This window comes from Salvelinus sp. IW2-2015, unplaced genomic scaffold (genome assembly GCF_002910315.2).
Source record: "Salvelinus sp. IW2-2015 unplaced genomic scaffold, ASM291031v2 Un_scaffold7457, whole genome shotgun sequence".
In the NCBI taxonomy this organism is placed as follows: domain Eukaryota; kingdom Metazoa; phylum Chordata; class Actinopteri; order Salmoniformes; family Salmonidae; genus Salvelinus; species Salvelinus sp. IW2-2015.
Window position 1 is genome coordinate 13,662 of NW_019948717.1, and position 19,190 is coordinate 32,851.

A 19,190-nucleotide genomic window follows, 5' to 3' on the forward strand; every position below is an offset into this window, starting at 1 on the left:
GACATCTGGCTCTGCTGGTTACAACATTAACCCATGAATGCTCTCTGTCTGTCTCCAGGCGGGTGGCTTTTTTGCGGCGGTCACCTTGTATTGACGTGCACGACCCTGGTGGTGACGACACGCCGCAACGTCCACCGGCTGTGATATGAAGGTCTACCAGCCTGTAAGCAACGACCTCTAAGAGCATGGACATGCAGGACGAAAGGTAGTGGGATGGGACTCTGTCTGTCTATACTACTTTATTAGAGCCACTAGGAGGCGACATGCTCCTTATTTAGGCCACTAGTAGGGCGACATGCTCCTGTATTTAGCCACTAGAGGGCGAATGCTTTGCCATAGCGCATCTTCTTTATTAGCCACTAAGAGGGCGACATGCTCCTTATTTTGCCCACTAGAGGGGCTGCTCATTACTTTTGGCCCCACTAGAAGGGCGACATGCTCCTTATTCTGCCACTAGAGTGGCGACTGCGCTCCTTATTTTGCCTCACTAGAGGGCGACCATGCTGCCTTATATTTTGAGCCCATAGAAGGGCGCGCGCTCCTTATTTTTTGCCCACGAGGGGCGACGCTCCTTATTTTGCCCACTAAGAGGGCGACGGCTCGCTCCTTATTTTGCCCACTAGAGGGCGACGTGCTCCTTATGTAGCCACTAGAGGGCGACGCTGCTCCTTATTTTTGCCTACTAGAGGTGCGACTGCTCCTTATTTTAGCCTATAGGGCGATGCTTAGTAGCTAGGGGGCGATGCTTAGTGCCTAGGCGGCGAGTGTTTATTTGCCCACTAGAGGGGCGACAGTGCTCCTTATTTACCCAGCTAGAGGGGCGACATGCTCCTTATCTTAGCCACTAGAGGGGCGACGTGCTCCTTTATTTAGCCACTAGAGGGCGACATGCTCTTTATTTAGCCACTAGAGGGCGACGTGGCTTCCTTATTATCACTAGAGGGCGACGTGCTCCTTTTTTTGCCCGAGTAAGAGGCGACCGTGCTCCTTATTTTGCGCCACTAGAGGGGACATGCTCCTTATTTGAGCCACTAGAGGGGCGACATGCTCTTATTTAGCACTAGAGGGGCGACATGCTCCTTATTTAGCGCACTAGAGGGGCGACATGGCTCCTATTAGACCACGTAGAGGGGCGACATGCTCCTTGATTTAAGCCACTGAGGGCGACATGCTGCTATTTGCCACTAGAGTGCGACACGCTTCCTTATTTTGCCACTAGAGGGCGACAGCCTCCTTATTTGCCACTAGAGGGCGACCACGCTCCTTATTTTGCCCACTAGAGGGCGAACACGCTCCTATTTTGCGCACTAGAGAGGGCGACCGCTCCTTATTTTTGCCCACTAGAGTTGCCGACACGCTCCTTATTTTGCCACTAGAGGGCGACACGCTCTTATTTTGGCCCACTAGAGGCGACGACGCTCGCTTATTTTGCCCACTAGAGGGCGACGCGCTCCTTTTTTTGGCTCACTAGGAGGGTGCGACACGGCTTCCTTATTTTGCCAGCTAGAAGGGGAACACCTCCTTATTTAGTTCCACTAGAGGGGCGACACGCTCCTTATTAAATTGCCCACTAGAGGGCGACGTGCCTCCTATTTTGGCCACTAGAGGGCACTGCCCTATGCATAAGGCGACTGCTCCTTATTTTGCCCACTAGAGGGCGACACGTGCTCCTTATTTAGCCACTAGAGGGCGACGTGCTCCTTATTTTGCCCAGTAGAGGGCGACGTGCTCCTTATTTTGCCCACTAGAGGGCGACATACTCTTATGTTCCACACGATAGGCCTATCTTTGGTGTTGGCAAAGAGTGAAGAGTAACTAAATGTTCTGGTTGTATCTGTGTATCTAGGTGTGACTACGGCAGCAGTGTGCGTGTACCCGTCTCGTGTGGCTGATGCTGTGAAGTCACTGAAAGCAGCCAATTCCAGCCTACCTGTCGCCTCAGGTAAGAGAGAGAGGAGGAAGTCTACCTCTGTGACATTCTGTAGTTGGACAGTCCAGGTCTATGTTGTCACTTCCATCATCCTCTGATTGGTTGTGTGTTTCTTTGTTATTTTGATTTATTGATTGATTCATATATGTAATTATAAACTTGGAGGTTTAAGCCCTGAATGCTGATTGGCTGACAGCCATGGTATATCAGACCGTATACCACGGGTGTGACCAAACATGTATTTTTACTGCTCTAATTACATTGGTAACCAGTTTATAATAGCAAAAAGGCACTTCAGGGGTTTGTGACCAATATACCACGGCTAAGGGCTGTATCCAGGCACTCCGCGTTGCGCATTAGAAAAGCCCTTAGACGTGGTATATTGGTCATATACCACACCTCCTCGGGCCTTACTGCTTAATTATAACACATAAACGGCTCATACAGCCACAACACGAATGAAATAACAAAATGACATGGAAAAACTATAGATAGTGACTCAYCAAAGCCACTGTCTTCTCTCTGTCCATCCTGCTGCTCCTCTCCTCAGTGGCGACAGGCTTCCCTGCGGGCCAGACCTCTCTGAAGACCAGGCTGGAGGAGGTCCGTATGGCGGTAGAGGATGGAGCTATGGAGATAGATATAGTGATTAACAGGACTCTGGCCCTCACTGGACAGTGGGAAGGTATGGTATATATTATTATCGACACTCACCGGACACTTTATTAGGTACATCTGGCTAGTAGCGGTGTCGGGGCACCCTTTGCTTTCTGAACAGCCTGTTACATACATACAGTCAACTGGAACATGTAAACATACAGTCAACTGGAACATGTAAACATACAGTCAGCTTGGAACATGTAAACATACAGTCAGCTGGAACATGTAAACATACTAACAGTCAGCTGGAACATGTAAACATACAGTCAGCTGGAACATGTAAAACATACAGTCAGCTGGAACATGTAAACCATACAGTCAACTGGAACATGTAAACATACAGTCAGCTGGAAACATGTAAAATACAGTCAGCTGGAACATGTAAACTACAGTCACTGGAACATGTAAACATACAGTCAGCTGGAAATGTAAACATACAGTCAGCTGGAACATGTAAACATACAGTCACTGGAACATGTAAACATACAGTCAGCTGAAACATGTAAACATACAGTCAGCTGAACATGTAAACATACAGTCAACTGGAACATGTAAACATACAGTCAACTGGAACATGTAAACATACAGTCAGCAGCTGGAACATGTAAAACATACAGTCAGCTGGAACATGTAAACATACAGTCAACTGGAACATGTAAACATACAGCCAGCTGGAAACATGTAAAACATACAGTCAGCTCAGCTGGAAACATGTAAACATACAGTCGATGGAACATGTAAACATACATTCAGTCAGCTGGAACATGTAACAGTCAGTCAACTGGAACATGTAACACATACAGTCAGTCAGGACTGGAACATGTAACATAACAGTCAACTGGAACATGTAAACATACAGTCAACTGGAACATGTAAAGCAACTGAACATGTCAATCATGGAACATGTAAACATACAGTCAGCTGTGAACATGTAAACATACGTCAGTCAGCTGGAACATGTAAACATAAGTCAGCTGGAACATGTAACATACAGTCAACTGGAACATGTAAACATACAGTCAGCTGGAACTGTAACATACAGTCAGTCACTGGAACATGTAAACATACAGTCAGCCACTGGAACATGTAAACAATACAGTCAGCCAACTGGAACATGTAAACATACAGTCAGCACTGAACATGTAAACATACAGTCAGTCCACTGGAACATGTAAACATACAGTCAGAGCTGGAACATGTAAACATACAGATCGGAGCTGGAACATGTAAACATACAGTCAGCTGAACATGTAAACATACAGTCAGTCAGCTGGAACATGTAAACATACAGTCAGCAGCTGGAACATGTAAACATACAGTCAGCAATGGAACATGTAAACATACAGTCAGTCAGCTTGGAACATGTAAACCATAACAGTCAGCACTGGAACATGTAAACATACAGTCAGCAACTGGAACATGTAAAACATAAACAGTCAGCCACTGGAACATGTAAAACATACAGTCAGCTGGAACATGTAACATACAGTCAGCTGGAACATGTAAACATACAGTCAGTCAGCTGGAACATGTAAACATACAGTCAGTCAGCTGGAACATGTAAACATAAGTCAGCACTGGAACATGTAAACATACAGTCAGCACTGGAACATGTAAACATACAGTCAGCAGCTGGAACATGTAAACATACAGTCAGCTGGACATGTAAACATACAGTCACTGGAACATGTAACATACAGTCAGTCAACTGGAACATGTAAACATAACAGTCAGTCAACTGGAACATGTAAACATACAGTCAGTCACTGGACATGTAAACATACAGTCAGCATGGAACATGTAAACATACAGTCAGTCAGCTGGAACATGTAAACATACAGTCAGCTGGAACATGTAACATACATTTCAGGCTGGAACATGTAAACATACAGTCAGCTGGAACATGTAACATACAGTCAGCGGAACGAACATGTAAAACATACAGTCAGCTGGACATGTAAACTGGAACATGTAAATACAGTCACCTGGAACATGTAAGCAATACAGTCAGCTGGAACATGTAAACATACAGTCAGCTGGAACATGTAAACATACAAGTCAGCTGGAAACATGTAAACATACAGTCAACTGGAACATGTAACATACAGTCAGCACTGGAACATGTAAACATAGTCAGCCAACTGGAACATGAAACAAATACAGTCAGCCAACTGGAACATGTAAACATACAGTCAGCAGCTGGAACATGTAAACATACAGTCAGCTGGAAACATGTAAAACATACAGTCAGCTGGAACATGTAAACATACAGTCACTGGAACATGTAAAAACATACAGTCATCAGCTGGAACATGTAAACATCAGTCACACTGGAACATGTAAACATACAGTCAGCAACTGAACATGTAAACATACAGTCACGTGGAACATGTAAACATACAGTCAGCTGGAATGTAAACATACAGTCAGCTGGAACATGTAAACATACAGTCAGTCAGCTGGAACATGTAATCAGTCACTGGAACATGTAAACATACAGTCAGTCACTGGAAATGTAAACATACAGTCAGTCACTGGAACATGTAAACATACAGTCAGTCAGCTGGAACATGTAAACATACAGTCAGCTGGAACATGTAAAATACAGTCACTGGAACATGTAACATACAGTCAACTGGAACATGTAAACATACAGTCAACTGGACATGTAAACATACAGCCAGCTGGAACATGTAACACTACAGCCAGCTGGAACATGTAAACATACAGCCAGCTGGAACATGTAAACAATACAGCCAGCTGGAACATGTAAACATACAGTCAGCTGGAACATGTAAACATAACATTCATCAGCTGGAACATGTCAACAGTCAGTCAAACTGGAACATGTAAACATACAGTCAGTCAGCTGGACATGTAAACATCAAGTCAAACTGGAAACATGTAAAATACAGTCCCAACTGGAAACATGTAAACATACAAGTCAACTGGAACATGTAAAACATACAGTCAGCTGAACATGTAAACATAGAAGTCAGCTGGAACATGTAAGACATAGAGTCAGCTGGAACAATGTAACATACAGTCAGCTGACATGTAAAACATACAGTCAGTCAGCTGGAACATGTAAACATACAGTCAGTCAACTGGAACATGTAAACATACAGTCAGCCACTGGAACATGTAACATACAGTCAGCCAACTGGAACATGTCAACATACAGTCAGCCAACTGGAACATGTAAACATACAGTACCAGCCAGCTGGAACAATGTAAACATACAGCCAGCTGGAACATGTAAACATACAGTCAGTCAGCTGGAACATGTAAACATACAGTCAGCAACTGGAACATGTAAACATACAGTCAAGCCAACTGGAACATGTAAACATACAGTTCAGCAGCTGGAACATGTAAACATACAGCCAGCTGGAACATGTAAACATACAGTCAGCTGGAACATGTAAACATACAGTCAGTCACTGGAACATGTCAACAGTCAGTCAACTGGAACATGTAAACATACAGTCAGTCAACTGGAACATGTAAACATACAGTCAGTCAGCTAACATGTAAACATTCAGTCAGCTGGAACATGTAAACATACAGTCAGCTGGAAACATGTAAACATACGTCAGCTGGAACATAGTAAACATACATTCAGCTGGAACATGTAAACATACAGTCAGCTGGACATGTAACATACAGTCCAACGGCATCGTACGAACATGTAAACATACAGTCAGCATGGAGAACATGTAAACATACAGTCAACTGGAAACATGTAAACATACAGTCAGCTGGAACATGTAAACATACAAGTTTCCAGCCAGCTGGAACATGTAAACATACAGCCAGCATGGAACATGTAAACATACAGTCAGTCAGCTGGAACAGTAAACATACAGTCAGCGAACTGGAAACATGTAAACATACAGTCAGCCAACTGGAACATGTAAACATACAGTCAGCCAGCTGGAACATGTAAACATACAGCCAGCATGGAACATGTAAACATACAGTCAGCTGGAACATGTAAACATACAGTCAGTCAGCTGGACATGTCAACAGTCAGTCAACTGGAACATGTAAACAACAGTCAGTCAACTGGAACATGTAACATAACAGTCAGTCAACTGGAACATGTAAACATACATCACCAGCTGGAACATGTAAACATACAGTCAGCTGGAACATGTAAACATACAGTCAGCTGGAACATGTAAACATAACAGTCAACTGGAACATGTAAACATACAGTCAACTGGAACATGTAAACATACAGTCACACTGGAACATGTAAACATACAGCCAGCTGGAACATGTAAACATACAGCCAGCTGGAACATGTAAACATAACAGCCAGCTGGAACATGTAAACATACAGTCAGCTGAACATGTAAACATACATTCAGTCAGCTGGAACATGTCAAAGTCAGCAACTGGAACATGTAAACATACAGTCAGTCACTGGAACATGTAAACATAACAATCCAAACTGAACATGTAAACATACAGTCAACTGGAACATGTAAACATACAGTCAACTGGAACATGTAAACATACAGTCAGCTGGAACATGTAAACATAAGTCAGCTGGAACATGTAACATAAGTCAGCTGGAACATGTAAAACATACAGTCAGCTGGAACATGTAAACATACGTCAGTCAAGCTGGAACATGTAAAACATACAGTCAGCCAACTGAACATGTAAACATACAGTCAGCAACTGGAACATGTAAACATACAGTCAGCAACTGAACATGCAAACATGACAGTCAGCCAACTGGAACATGTAAACATACAGTCAGCCAGCTGGAACATGTAAACATACAGCCAGCTGGAACATGTAAACATACAGTCAGTCAGCTGGAACATGTAAACATACAGTCAGCAACTGGAACATGTAAACATACAGTCAGCCATCTGGAACATGTAAACATACAGTCAGCCAGCTGGAACATGTAAACATACAGCCAGCTGGAACATGTAAACATACAGTCAGCTGGAACATGTACAACATACAGTCAGTCAACTGAACATGTAACAGTCAGTCAACTGGAACATGTAAACATATCAGTCAGTCAACTGGAAATGTAAACATACAGTCAGTCAGCTGGAACATGTAAACATACAGTCAGCTGGAACATGTAAACATACAGTCAGCTGGAACATGTAAACATAGTCCATGACTGGAAACATGTAAACATACATTCAGCTGAACATGTAAACATACAGTCAGCTGGAACATGTAAACATACAGTCACGAACGAACATGTAACATACAGTCAGCTGGAACAATGTAAACATACAGTCAACTGGAACATGTAAACATACAGTCCAGCTGGAACATGTAAACATACAGTCAGCTGGAAATGTAAACATAACAGTCAAGCTGGAAACATGTAACAATACAGTCAGCTGGAACATGTAAACATACAGTCAGCTGGAACATGTAAACATACAGTCAACTGGAACATGTAAACATACAGTCAGCCAACTGAGACATGTAAACATACAGTCAGCCAACTGGAACATGCAAACATACAGTCAGCACTGAACATGTAAAACATACAGTCAGCCAGCTGGAACATGTAAAACATACAGTCAAGCTGGAACATGTAAACATACAGTCAGCACTGGAACATGTAAACATACAGTCAGCCAACTGGAACATGTAAACATACAGTCAGCCAACTGAACATGTAAACATACAGTCAGCCAGCTGGAACATGTAAACATACAGCCAGCTGGAACAATGTAAACATACAGTTCAGTCAGCTGAACATGTAAACATAGCAGTAAGTCAGCTGGAACATGTAAACATACAGTCAGCTGGAACATGTAAACATAGCAGTGCAGCTGGAACATGTAAAACATAAGTCAGCTGAACATGTAAACATACATCAGCTGACATGTAAACATACAGTCAGCTGGAACATGTAAACATACAGTCAGCCGAACGAACATGTAAACATACAGTCAGCTGGAACATGTAAACTGGAACATGTAAACATACAGTCAACTGGAACATGTAAACATACAGTCAGCTGGAACATGTAAACATACAGTCAGCTGGAACATGTAAACATACAGTCAGCTGGAACATGTAAACATACAGCAGCTGGAACATGTAAACATACAGTCAGCCAACTGGAACATGTAACAACAGTCAGCCAACTGGAACATGCAAACATACAGTCAGCCAACTGGAACATGTAAACATACAGTCAGCCACTGGAACATGTAAACATACAGTCAGCTGGAACATGTAAAACATACAGTCAGTCAGCTGGAACATGTAAACATACAGTCAGCCAACTGGAACATGTAAACATACAGTCAGCCAACTGGAACATGTAAACCATACAGTCAGCCAGCTGGAACATGTAAACATACAGCCAGCTGGAACATGTAAACATACAGTCAGCTGGAACATGTAAACAACAGTCAGTCAGCTGGAACATGTCAACAGTAGTCAAACTGGAACATGTAAACATACAGTCAGTCAACTGGAACATTAAACATACAGTCAGTCAGCTGGAACATGTAAAACAGTACAGTCAGCTGAACATGTAAACATAGTCAGCTGGAACATGTAAACATACATTCAGCTGGAACATAGAACATACAGTCAGCTGAACATGTAAACATACAGTCAGCCGGAACGAAATGTAACATACAGTCACGAAACATGTAAACTGGAACATGTAAACATACAGTCAACTGGAACATGTAAACATACAGTCAAGCATTGGAACATGTAAACATACAGTCAGCTGGAACATGTAAACATACAGTCAGCTGAACATGTAAACATACAGTCAACTGAACATGTAAACATACAGTCAGCTGGAACATGTAAACACAGTCACTGGAACATGTAAACATACAGTCACACTGGAATGTAAACATACAGTCAACTGGAACATGTAAAAACATACAGTCAACTGGAACATGTAAACATACAGTCAACTGGAACATGTAACATACAAGTCGCTGGAACATGTAAACATACCAGTCAGCTGAACATGTAAAACATTACAGTCAGCTGGAACATGTAAACATACTGTCAGTCAGCTGGAACAATGTAAACATACAGTCAGTCAGCTGGAACATGTAAACATACACTACCGTTCAAAAAGTTTGGGTCACTTAGAAATTCCTTTTTTTTTTTTCCATTAAAATAACATCAAATTGAATCAAATATACAGTGTACATATACCATTTGTTAATGTTGTAAATGACTTTGGATTGATGTTTTTATGGAATATCTACGTAGGTGTACAAAGTCCATTATCAGCAACCATCACTCCTGTGTTCCAATGGCACGTTGTGTTAAGCTAATCCAAGTTTATCATTTTAAAAGGCTAATTGATCATTAGAAAACCCTTTTGCCTTTATGTTAGCACAGCTGAAAACTGTTTGTTTATTAAAGAAGCAATCAAACAGCCTTTAGACTAGTTGAGAGCATCAGCATTTGTGGGTTCGATTACAGGCTCAAAAATAGCACAGAACAAAGAACTTTCTTCTGAAACTCATCAGTCTATTCTTGTTCTGAAGAAATGAAGGCTTTTCCATGCGAGAAATTGCCAAGACACTGAAGATCTCGTACAACGCTGTCTACTACTCCCTTCACAGAACAGCACAAACTGGCTCTAACCAGAATAGAAAGAGGAGTGGGAGGCCCCGGTGCACAACTGAGCAAGAGGACAAGTACATTAGAGTGTCTAGTTTGAGAAACGGATGCCTCAAGTCCTCAACTGGCAGGTGTTGATGAATGATGTTGCAATGGCGGTATGAACTATGATGTTGCTATGAAGTTGCTATGGCAGTATGAGCTATGGTGTTGCTATGACAGTGAAGGTGTGTGGTGGAGTGTCTCTCCTCAGTAAAGTTTCCATTTCAATCCCCTCTGTCTCTCCTCAGCCGTGTACGATGAGGTGTGTCAGTTCAGAGAGGCCTGTGGGGAGGCCCACATGAAGTCCATCCTGGCTATAGGAGAGCTGGGGACCTACACCAACGTCTACAAGGCTAGTCTGGTGGCTATGATGGCTGGTGAGTGTTCCCTCTCACACACACACACGTACACACAGGGCGGTATTACGTGCACTTGAGATCCAACTCACATTTTCCTCTCGTTGATGAATGGTTTGTGAGAATCAGAGTTGAATGCTCTCATCTCTCCTGTGAATCAGCCCCAGTGATATTGTTTTACACATGGTGCAGTTTGTCACGTTCTCCTGTGGGGGGCGCTGTTGTTCAGGCTGTACTCTCTGTCTCTGTACTTAGCTAACCTGATGAACACTATCTCTCTCTCTCTCTCTTTTTCTCTCTCTCTCTCACACACACACACACACACACACAGACACACACACACACCCTGAACTGTACACTTAGCTACCCGTCACATAATAAGCCTGATTACTGTACCAAATTGTCAGCCGGTCCGATAGAGATCATTATTAAAATACATTGCTTTTGTCTCAGCGCTTGCTCCTTAATCTCCCCTTGTTCTATAAATTGCGTATGAGATTCCAGAAATTGAATGATAATTTTGCCTATTAATCTATGACGGCGGCTATTTTACTCCGCCACACACACACACCCACACACACACACACACTCTGCCTGCTTGCCCACGCTAGCCAAATGAAACGAGCGTCATTACCGCCATCCTGGTTTAATAACCTCTATCAATTATCAGCTCATTAACATCCCCCATAACCAATGTACAGAATTACTCCTCCGTCTGATTGCGGATGAGGAGAGAAGGAAAGATGTGAGAGAGAGGGGTTAATTGAAGAGTGCGAGCAGAGGGGGTATGAGAAAGAGCGAGGGAAAGAAGTTGGTAAGAGGAGGGGTGAGAGGAGAGGGGTTATGCGAGAGAGAGAGAGGTAGCCGAGAAGAGAGAGCGGTTATGCGAGAGACAGAGGTTATCGAGAGCACGCAGAGAGGTTATGAGAAAGAGCGAGGAAAAATGTGAAAGAGGGCGGGTATGTGAAGAGTGCGGAGAGAGGTATGAGAAGAAGCGAGGCAAAGATGTGAAGAGAGGGGTATCGAGGAGAGGGAAGGTTTATGCGTAAGAGTAGAGGGTTATGCGAGAGAGGAGAGGTATGCGAGAGAGAGAGCGGGTGATGCGAGACGAGAGAAGAGAGCGGTTATCGAGAGAGAGAGAGGGGTTATGCAAAAAGAGTATGCGAGAGAGAAAGGTTACGGAGGGTTTATGCCGACGAAGAGGTTTATGCGAAAGAGAGAGAGGTGTTATGAGAGAGGGGTTATACGAAGAGAAGGTATGGAGAAGAGAGAGAGAGAAGAGGTATGAGATAGAAGAGGGTTATAAGAGAGAGAGGGTTAATGAGAGAGAAGGTTATGAGAAGAAGAGGTTATGAGAGAGAAGAGGTATACAAGAAGAGAGGTTATAGAGAGAAAGAGAGAGAGGGTTATACCGCAGAAGAAGGGGTATGCGAGAAAGAGGGATATGAAGAGAGAAGGGGGTATGAAAGAGAAGAGAGGGGTTGCAAGAGGGGAGAAGGGTTATGAGGAGACGAGGAAAGGTTGGGGATAGTGGAGAATAGAAGGAGAGAGACAAAGAAAAAAGGGAAGAAAAAGAGAAAACTCTGACTGTATAAAAATGACATAGTACATGTCTGTAAAGTGTTCTATAATGTAAAAATACATAGTACATGTCGTAAAGTTTCTAGTAATGATAAAAATCATAGTACATGTCGAAAGTGTTCTAGTAATGTAAAAATACATAGTACATGTCTGTAAAGTGTTCTAGTAAGTAAAATCATAGTACATGTCTGAAAGTGTTCTAGTAATGTAAAAATCATAAGTACATGTCTGTAAAGTGTTCTAGTAATGTAAAAATACATAATACATGTCATGTAAAGGTCTAGTAATGTTAAAAATGACATATACATATCTTGTAAAGTGTTCTAGTAATGTAAAAATACATAGTACATTCTGTAAAGTGTTCTAGATGTAAAAAGCCATAGACATATCTGTAAAGTTTCTAGTAATGTAAAAATGCAAGTACATATCTAAAGTTCTAGTAATGTAAAAAACATAGTACATCTGTAAAGTGTTCTAGTAATGTAAAAACATAGTACATGTCTGTAAGTGTTCTAGTAATGTAAAAATACATAGACAGTCTGTAAAGTGTTCTAGTAATGTAAAAATACATAGACATGTCTAAAGTGTTCTAGTAATGTATAAAACAATACATGTCATGTAAAGTGCTATGTAATGTAAAAACCATAGTACAGTCTGTAAAGTGTTCTAGTAATGTAAAAATGCTAATACATTCTGTAAAGTGTTCTAGAATGTAAAAATGATATTACATGTCATGTAAAGTGTTCTAAAATGTAAAAACTAGTACATATCGTTAAAGTGTTCTAGTAATGTAAAAAATCATAACATGTCGAAAGTGTTCTAGTAAGGTAAAAAACATAGTACAGTTCTGTAAGGTTCTAGTAATGTAAAAATGCATAGTACATTCGTAAAGTATTCTAGTAATGTAAAATTGCACATACATTCTGTAAAGTGTTCTATAGAAAAAACGACATAGTACATGTCTGTAAAGTGTTCTAGAATGGAAAAATGCAATACAGTCGTAAAGTTCTATAATTAAAAAAACTGCATAGTACATGTCTGTAAAGTTTCTAGTAATGTAAAAAATGCATATACATGTCTTAAAATCCTCTCTGGNGCCAGAGAGAGATTCTCTATGACTACACTCTAAATAACAGTTACCATAACAACACTAGAACGTCCATGTCTCTGTGACTACACTCTAAATAACAGTTACCATAACAACACTTAGAAAGTCCCGTTTCTATGTTGCAGTCTAACTACCTAAAGTCATACTATCCCTCGTGCGTTGAGACAATCACCTTGCTAAATCACATCTTCAGCCGATACCGTTGATGAACATCACCCTGAAAACTGACAGTTTACACACTGAACCCAGTTGTAGACTTCATCCCAAACAGCAGTACTGCTGACCAAGGCCCGGACTATGTAGGGAGATGTCCATGTGCTGTCATAATCTTTAGGCCTTTAGATTACCCCACCTGCATATGATACACTCATACACTCATACACACACTCATACACACACTGATACACACACTCATACACTCACACACACGCATACACACGCATACACACGCACGCACGCACGTACGCACGCACGCACGCACGCACGCACGCACGCACGCACGCACGCACGCACAGTCGTTCACAACTGAATGCTGAGATGTGCTGGTAGAGATTGTTGATGCTGCTTGTGTCTCAGTGCTGTCAGAGCTAGCTAGTCTAGCCTTCAATCATTCTGTTCTACAACCATTAGAAGTTCATGAACAGGATTTGAATGACAATAACACAGGGATGCCGGGCATCATATCTCGAGATCCCTCACGCTGCTTTAATAAAGGGATGAAAGATAAGAATAGAGACAGAGATAGAGAGAGAGAGAGAGAGAGAAAGAGTGACTGACCCAAAATTAAGGAAATACCACAGTGTTCCATCACAGCAGTAAGATGTGTGACATGTTGCCACAAGAAAAGGTCAACCAGTGAAGAACAAACACCACTGTAAATACAACCCATATTTAAGTTTATTTATTTTCCCTTTTGTACTTTAACTATTTGCACATCATTACAACACTGTATATACTACACATAATATGACATTTGTAATGTCTTTATTCTTTTGGAACTTTTGTRAATGTAATAATTTACTGTTAATTCTTATATGTTTATTTCACTAAGTGTTTATTATCTATTTCACTTGCTTCGACAATGTAAACATATGTTTCCCATGCTGATAAAGCCAGTTAAATTGAGGAGGGGACAGATGGMGATAAAGACAAAGGGAGAGAGACATTTTATTTAAGAAGGACACAACACATCTGAGCTCAGTGTGTTCTCTGAGGCACTCAGGCTGCAGTACAGCAAAGTCGTATCATCACAACAATTATCTGGGTAAAATATTTTCTAGGAGCACTGGTGCTCCCAAAGTAAATTTCACACATCAAAATATTTAGGAGCATATATATATATTGTTTAATTTTACCTTTATTTAACTAGGCAAGTCAGTTAAGAAAAAATCTTATTTTCAATGACGGCCTAGGAACAGTGGGTTACCTACCTTGTTCGGGGGCAGAACGACAGATTTTTACCTTGTCAGCTCGGGGATTCTATCTTGCAACATTCGGTACTAGTCCAAACGCCTCTAACCACTAGCTACCCTGCTGCCCGCTCTAACCACAAAGGCTACCTGCCTGCCCGCTTAACCACAAGGCTACTGTACGACAAAAGGATCCATGGTAGAGCCCTGCCTAGAGAGAGAGAAAGGAGAGAGAGAAAGAGAGAGAGAAAGAGGAGAGAAAGAGAAGAGAGAGAGATGAGAGGAGAAGAGAGAGAGAGAGAGAGAGAGAGAGAGAGAGAGAAGAGAGAGAGAGAGAGAGAGAGAGAGAGAGAGAGATGAGCGGAGAACAATAAAAAGTGGTGAGAAGTATCTGTCTTCTTAGGTCAATGTGGGATTCTGTTCTCCTTACTTCCTTTCTCCTTACTTCCTTTCTCCTTACTTCCTTCCTTACCTCGGTCAGCGAGCAAGTTTCCTCCTCCTCCAGAGACAGGTGATTATTATTTGTTCTCTCTAGCTATGTTCCCATCCTATTGGCAACAGATTTTCATGCTAATTATTTTTAAATCCGCATTTAAGAAAATGTGGTGTGTTTCCACCAAAACTGACTTGTTGCTGATAAAGTGTGTGAGGATGTAGTGCAGACAAAATGTACTTTTTTCGCTTACGTTTTTATGTACCGAATAAATGTTCAACGCATTTTCAACTCTAACGAAAGTTTTGTCTTAAAAACAGTTGCAAACGTGCCTACTTTGATACTGTCATGCTGCTCTAGTCAACAGCTTGCAAATACAATGGCTGTGCTGTGATAGGCTAGTCTACTTTTGAGATTATTATGGAGATGAGTGAGAATATTTTTTTTCTCCATCAAACGGCAGTCAAGCATCATCACGTCACCACAATAAGACCCTGGATATTACTTTATAGGAAAGGAACATCAAGCTCATTACTGTGATCTTTCGCCATCCTGTGACTTCATGACTTATTTAATCTCAAATCTAATGTTATTTGTCACATACACGTGGTTAGCAGATGTTAATGCGAGTGTGGTGAAATGCTTGTGCTTCTAGTTCCGACAGCGCAGTAATATCTAATAAGTAACCGAACAATTACCCAACAACTACCTAATACACACAAATCTAAAATCGGGCGAATGAGAATATGTACATATAAGTATATGGATGAGCGATGGCCGAGCGGCATAGGCAAGATGCAGTAGATGGTATAAAATACAGTGTATACATATGAGATGAGTAATGTAAGATATGTGGACATTATTAAAGTGCCATCTGTTACCTAATAAACTGTATCATACAACCGTGGTCATGTGACTCCCAGCCGTAACCAGGTTTCCCGAGTCGTAGCGGGAGGACAACACAACATATCATCACGTGACTCCAAATTTACTTCGATACGATGRTTATTATATCAATATGTCAAGACGTGTCCACCTCCATTTCTCGCATCATTAATTAGACATAAAAAGATCCCACCATTTCTAACAAACAAATGATCTGTGTTGTTGTGCTGTTATTTTTGTTATGACACTTCCTGTTTCAATTACAGCTGTCGGGATTTTTTTGTTTTGTTTATACGGTACGACTTTACTCGCATACAAACTGTGGATGGAAACGTGATTTATGTTGCTCTCTCTCTGTCTCTCTCTTTTCAATTCAATTCAATTTCAATTCAAGGGGCTTTGTTGGCATGGGAAACATATGTTAACATTGCCAATGCAAGTGGCAACAGGTCACAAGTCTTGCTGCTGTGATGGCACACTGTGGTATTTCACCCAGTAACCTCAGTAGATATGGGAGTTTATCAAAATTGGTTTGTTTTCTAATTCTTTGTGGATCTGTGTAATCTGAGGGAAATATGTCTCTCTTAATATGGTCATACATTGGGCAGGAGGTTAGGAAAGTGAGCTCAGTTTCCACCTATATTTTGTGGGCAGTGTGCACATAGCAGCCTGCTTCTCGAGAGCAGGTCCTAGGCGGCCTTCTCAATAGCAAGGCTATGCTCACTGAGTCTGTACATAGTCAAAGCTTTCCTTTAAGTTTGGGTCAGTCACAGTGGTCAGGTATTCTTAACTGTGTATTCTCTGTTTAGGAACAAATAGCTTCTAGTTTGCTCTGTTTTTTTGTCAATTCTTTCCAATGTGTCAAGTAATTATCTTTTTGTTTTCTTCATCATTTCGTTGGGTCTAATTGTGTTGCTGTCCTTGGGCTCTGTGGGGTGTGTTTGTGTTGTGAACAGTGAGTTAGGTCTGCTCTATACCAAATTAGCATACCCCCTGAGTCCCTCCGGGGGGGGGGGGCTACGCATAGAGGACATAAGGTGGGCCTGCTGCCTTGTTATAGGTTGGAGGCCTGGTTCATAAAGGTGGGCCCTGCTGCTTGTATAGGTTGGAACCTGGTCATTAAGGTGGGCCTGCTGCTTGTATTAGGTGGACCTGGTCATAAAGTGGGCCCTGGGCTGCTTGTTAGAGGTGGACCTGGTCATAAAGGTGGGCACTGCTTGCCTTGTGAGGTGGACTGGTCAATAAAGGTGGGCCCTGCTGCTTGTTAGAAGGTGGACTGGTCATAACGGTGGGCCCCTGCTGCCTTGTATAGGTGGACTGGTCATAAAGGTGGGCCCGCTGCCTTGTAAGGTAGACCTGTGGTCAATAAGGTGGGCCTGCTGCCCTTGTAGAGGTGGACCCTTGGTCATAAAGGTGGGCCCTGCCTGCGTTGTATAGGTGGACCTGGTCATAAGGTGGGCCCTGCCTGGCCTTGTATAGGTGGAACCTGGTCATAAAGGTGGGCCTGCTGCGCTTGTATGGTTGGACCTGGTCATAAGGTGGGCCCTGCTGCCTTGTAGAGGTAGAACCTGGTCATAAAGGTGGGCCTGCTCGCCTTGTATGAGGTGGACCTGGTCATAAACGGTGGGCCCTGCTTGCTTTGTAGAGGTGGCCCTGGTCATAAGGTGGGCCTCTGCTGCTTGTAGAGGTGGACCTGGTCATAACGGTGGGCACTGCTTGCTTGTAGAGGTGGACCTGGTCATGAGGCTGTTCAAGTCCAGGGGTGGGAAGTGGTTGCCAGGAAAAACCTTTGGTTTTGTGGCACAGTACGGGAAATATTTTTAGAGTGTTTACCCGCTTGTATGGTACCAGGGCGGAAGTATTTTCATGGTAGCAGGGTGGAGATCACGCACTTTTGAATTGGGAAGTGAAAAGCTTTTTCAAATTACTTTCTTGAGTGCTTTCCTGTGTGTTTCAAGGTCTCTTTCGTGCTGTGTGGTATTATTATGTAGCTAGGTGAACTAGTTGGTCCTCAGACAGAAAGGTTTTCCTAAGGGGCGCGCTGAGTGTATGGCCACCAGGAGTTTAGGACACACTGTGTTTGGGGAAAAAGCTTTTTTTTTCTTGTATATTTTCCCATTTGAGTCCCATACGGAGTAGCAATATGTGTCTTGTGTATGTCCTCAGTGGGTGTTGGGGGGGTTGTCAGCGAGGGCTATCAAGGGTGGCCTGAACAGGGGGGGTGCTAGAGGGGGTGATCAGAGGCGGGGTTGAGATTCCCCTGGGCTTGGGGTTCTTCCATTTGTCTGTTCTGCTGTGCATGTCAAGGCTATGGTCAGGGTCTGGTGTGGACTGTTCTGCTCGTCGGATGTCCAAGGCTATGGTCAGGGTCTGGTGGTGGACTGTTCTGCTGTGTGTCAACGGCTATGGTCAGGGGTCTGGGGTGGACTGTTTCTGCTGTGGTGTCGAGGCTATGGTCAGGGTCTGGGTGGACTGTTCCTTGCTGTGGTGTCGAGACTATGTCAGGGTCTGGTGTGGACTGGTTCTGCTGTGGATGTCAGGCTATGGTCGGGTTTTTGGTGGTGGACTGTTCTGCTGTGGTGTTGAGGCTATGGTCCAGGGTCTGGGGTGTACTGTTCTGCCTGTGGTGTCAAGGCTAATGGTTCAGGGTCTGGTGTGGACTGTTCTGTCTGTGATGTAAGCGCTATGGTCAGGGTCTTGGTTGTGGACTGTTCTGCTGTGGATGTTGAGGCTATGGTTCAGGGTCTGGGGTTGGACTGTTTCTGGCTGTGGTGTCGAGCACTTTTGTTCGTGAGCTTGAAGCTGGGCTGTTCTGCTTGGCTTCTCTGCGGGGGTGGCCACCTCTTCTAGTGGGTTGTCTCTGTCACACCGCCATCACCTTAGACCTCTCCTCCAGCAGTCTGATGCCTCCTCCTCCATCACCCCTAGCTTCAGCTCTACTCTCTCCACAGACCTTCAGCTCCGATCCGCTCCTCATCACCCTAAGCTCTCCTCCAGCAGTCTGAATCCTCTCCTCATCACCCTACGACTTCTCCCAGTCTGCTCGTCCACCCCTGAGCCTTAGCTGCTGATCCTCTCCTCCATCACCGCTAGACTCTCCTCCAGCAGTCTGATCCTTCCTCCCGCAGTCTGATCTCTCCTCCAGCAGTCTTGATCCTCTCCTCCAAGCAGTCTGATCTTCCTC

At 43.0% G+C, this 19,190-nt stretch overlaps 1 protein-coding gene across 1 annotated transcript; it reads left to right on the plus strand.

Annotated features, from left to right (window-relative positions):
- The first annotated feature begins 1,105 nt into the window (after window positions 1-1,105).
- Window positions 1,106-10,685, plus strand: dera (deoxyribose-phosphate aldolase (putative)). The gene is made up of 4 exons (XM_024145264.2): window positions 1,106-1,124; window positions 1,847-1,942; window positions 2,481-2,615; window positions 10,483-10,685. Exons 1-4 carry the CDS (start codon window positions 1,106-1,108, stop codon window positions 10,668-10,670), a joined length of 438 nt encoding a protein of 145 aa, XP_024001032.2. The 3' UTR covers window positions 10,671-10,685.
- Window positions 10,686-19,190: the final 8,505 nt, after the last annotated feature.

Excerpts from the sequence above, each read along its gene's own strand:
- dera (XM_024145264.2), top strand. Across the intron at positions 1,943-2,480 it reads CAGCCTACCTGTCGCCTCAG|TGGCGACAGGCTTCCCTGCG; the intron begins GTAAGAGAGAGA and ends TCCTCTCCTCAG. Across the intron at positions 2,616-10,482 it reads CCTCACTGGACAGTGGGAAG|CCGTGTACGATGAGGTGTGT; the intron begins GTATGGTATATA and ends GTCTCTCCTCAG.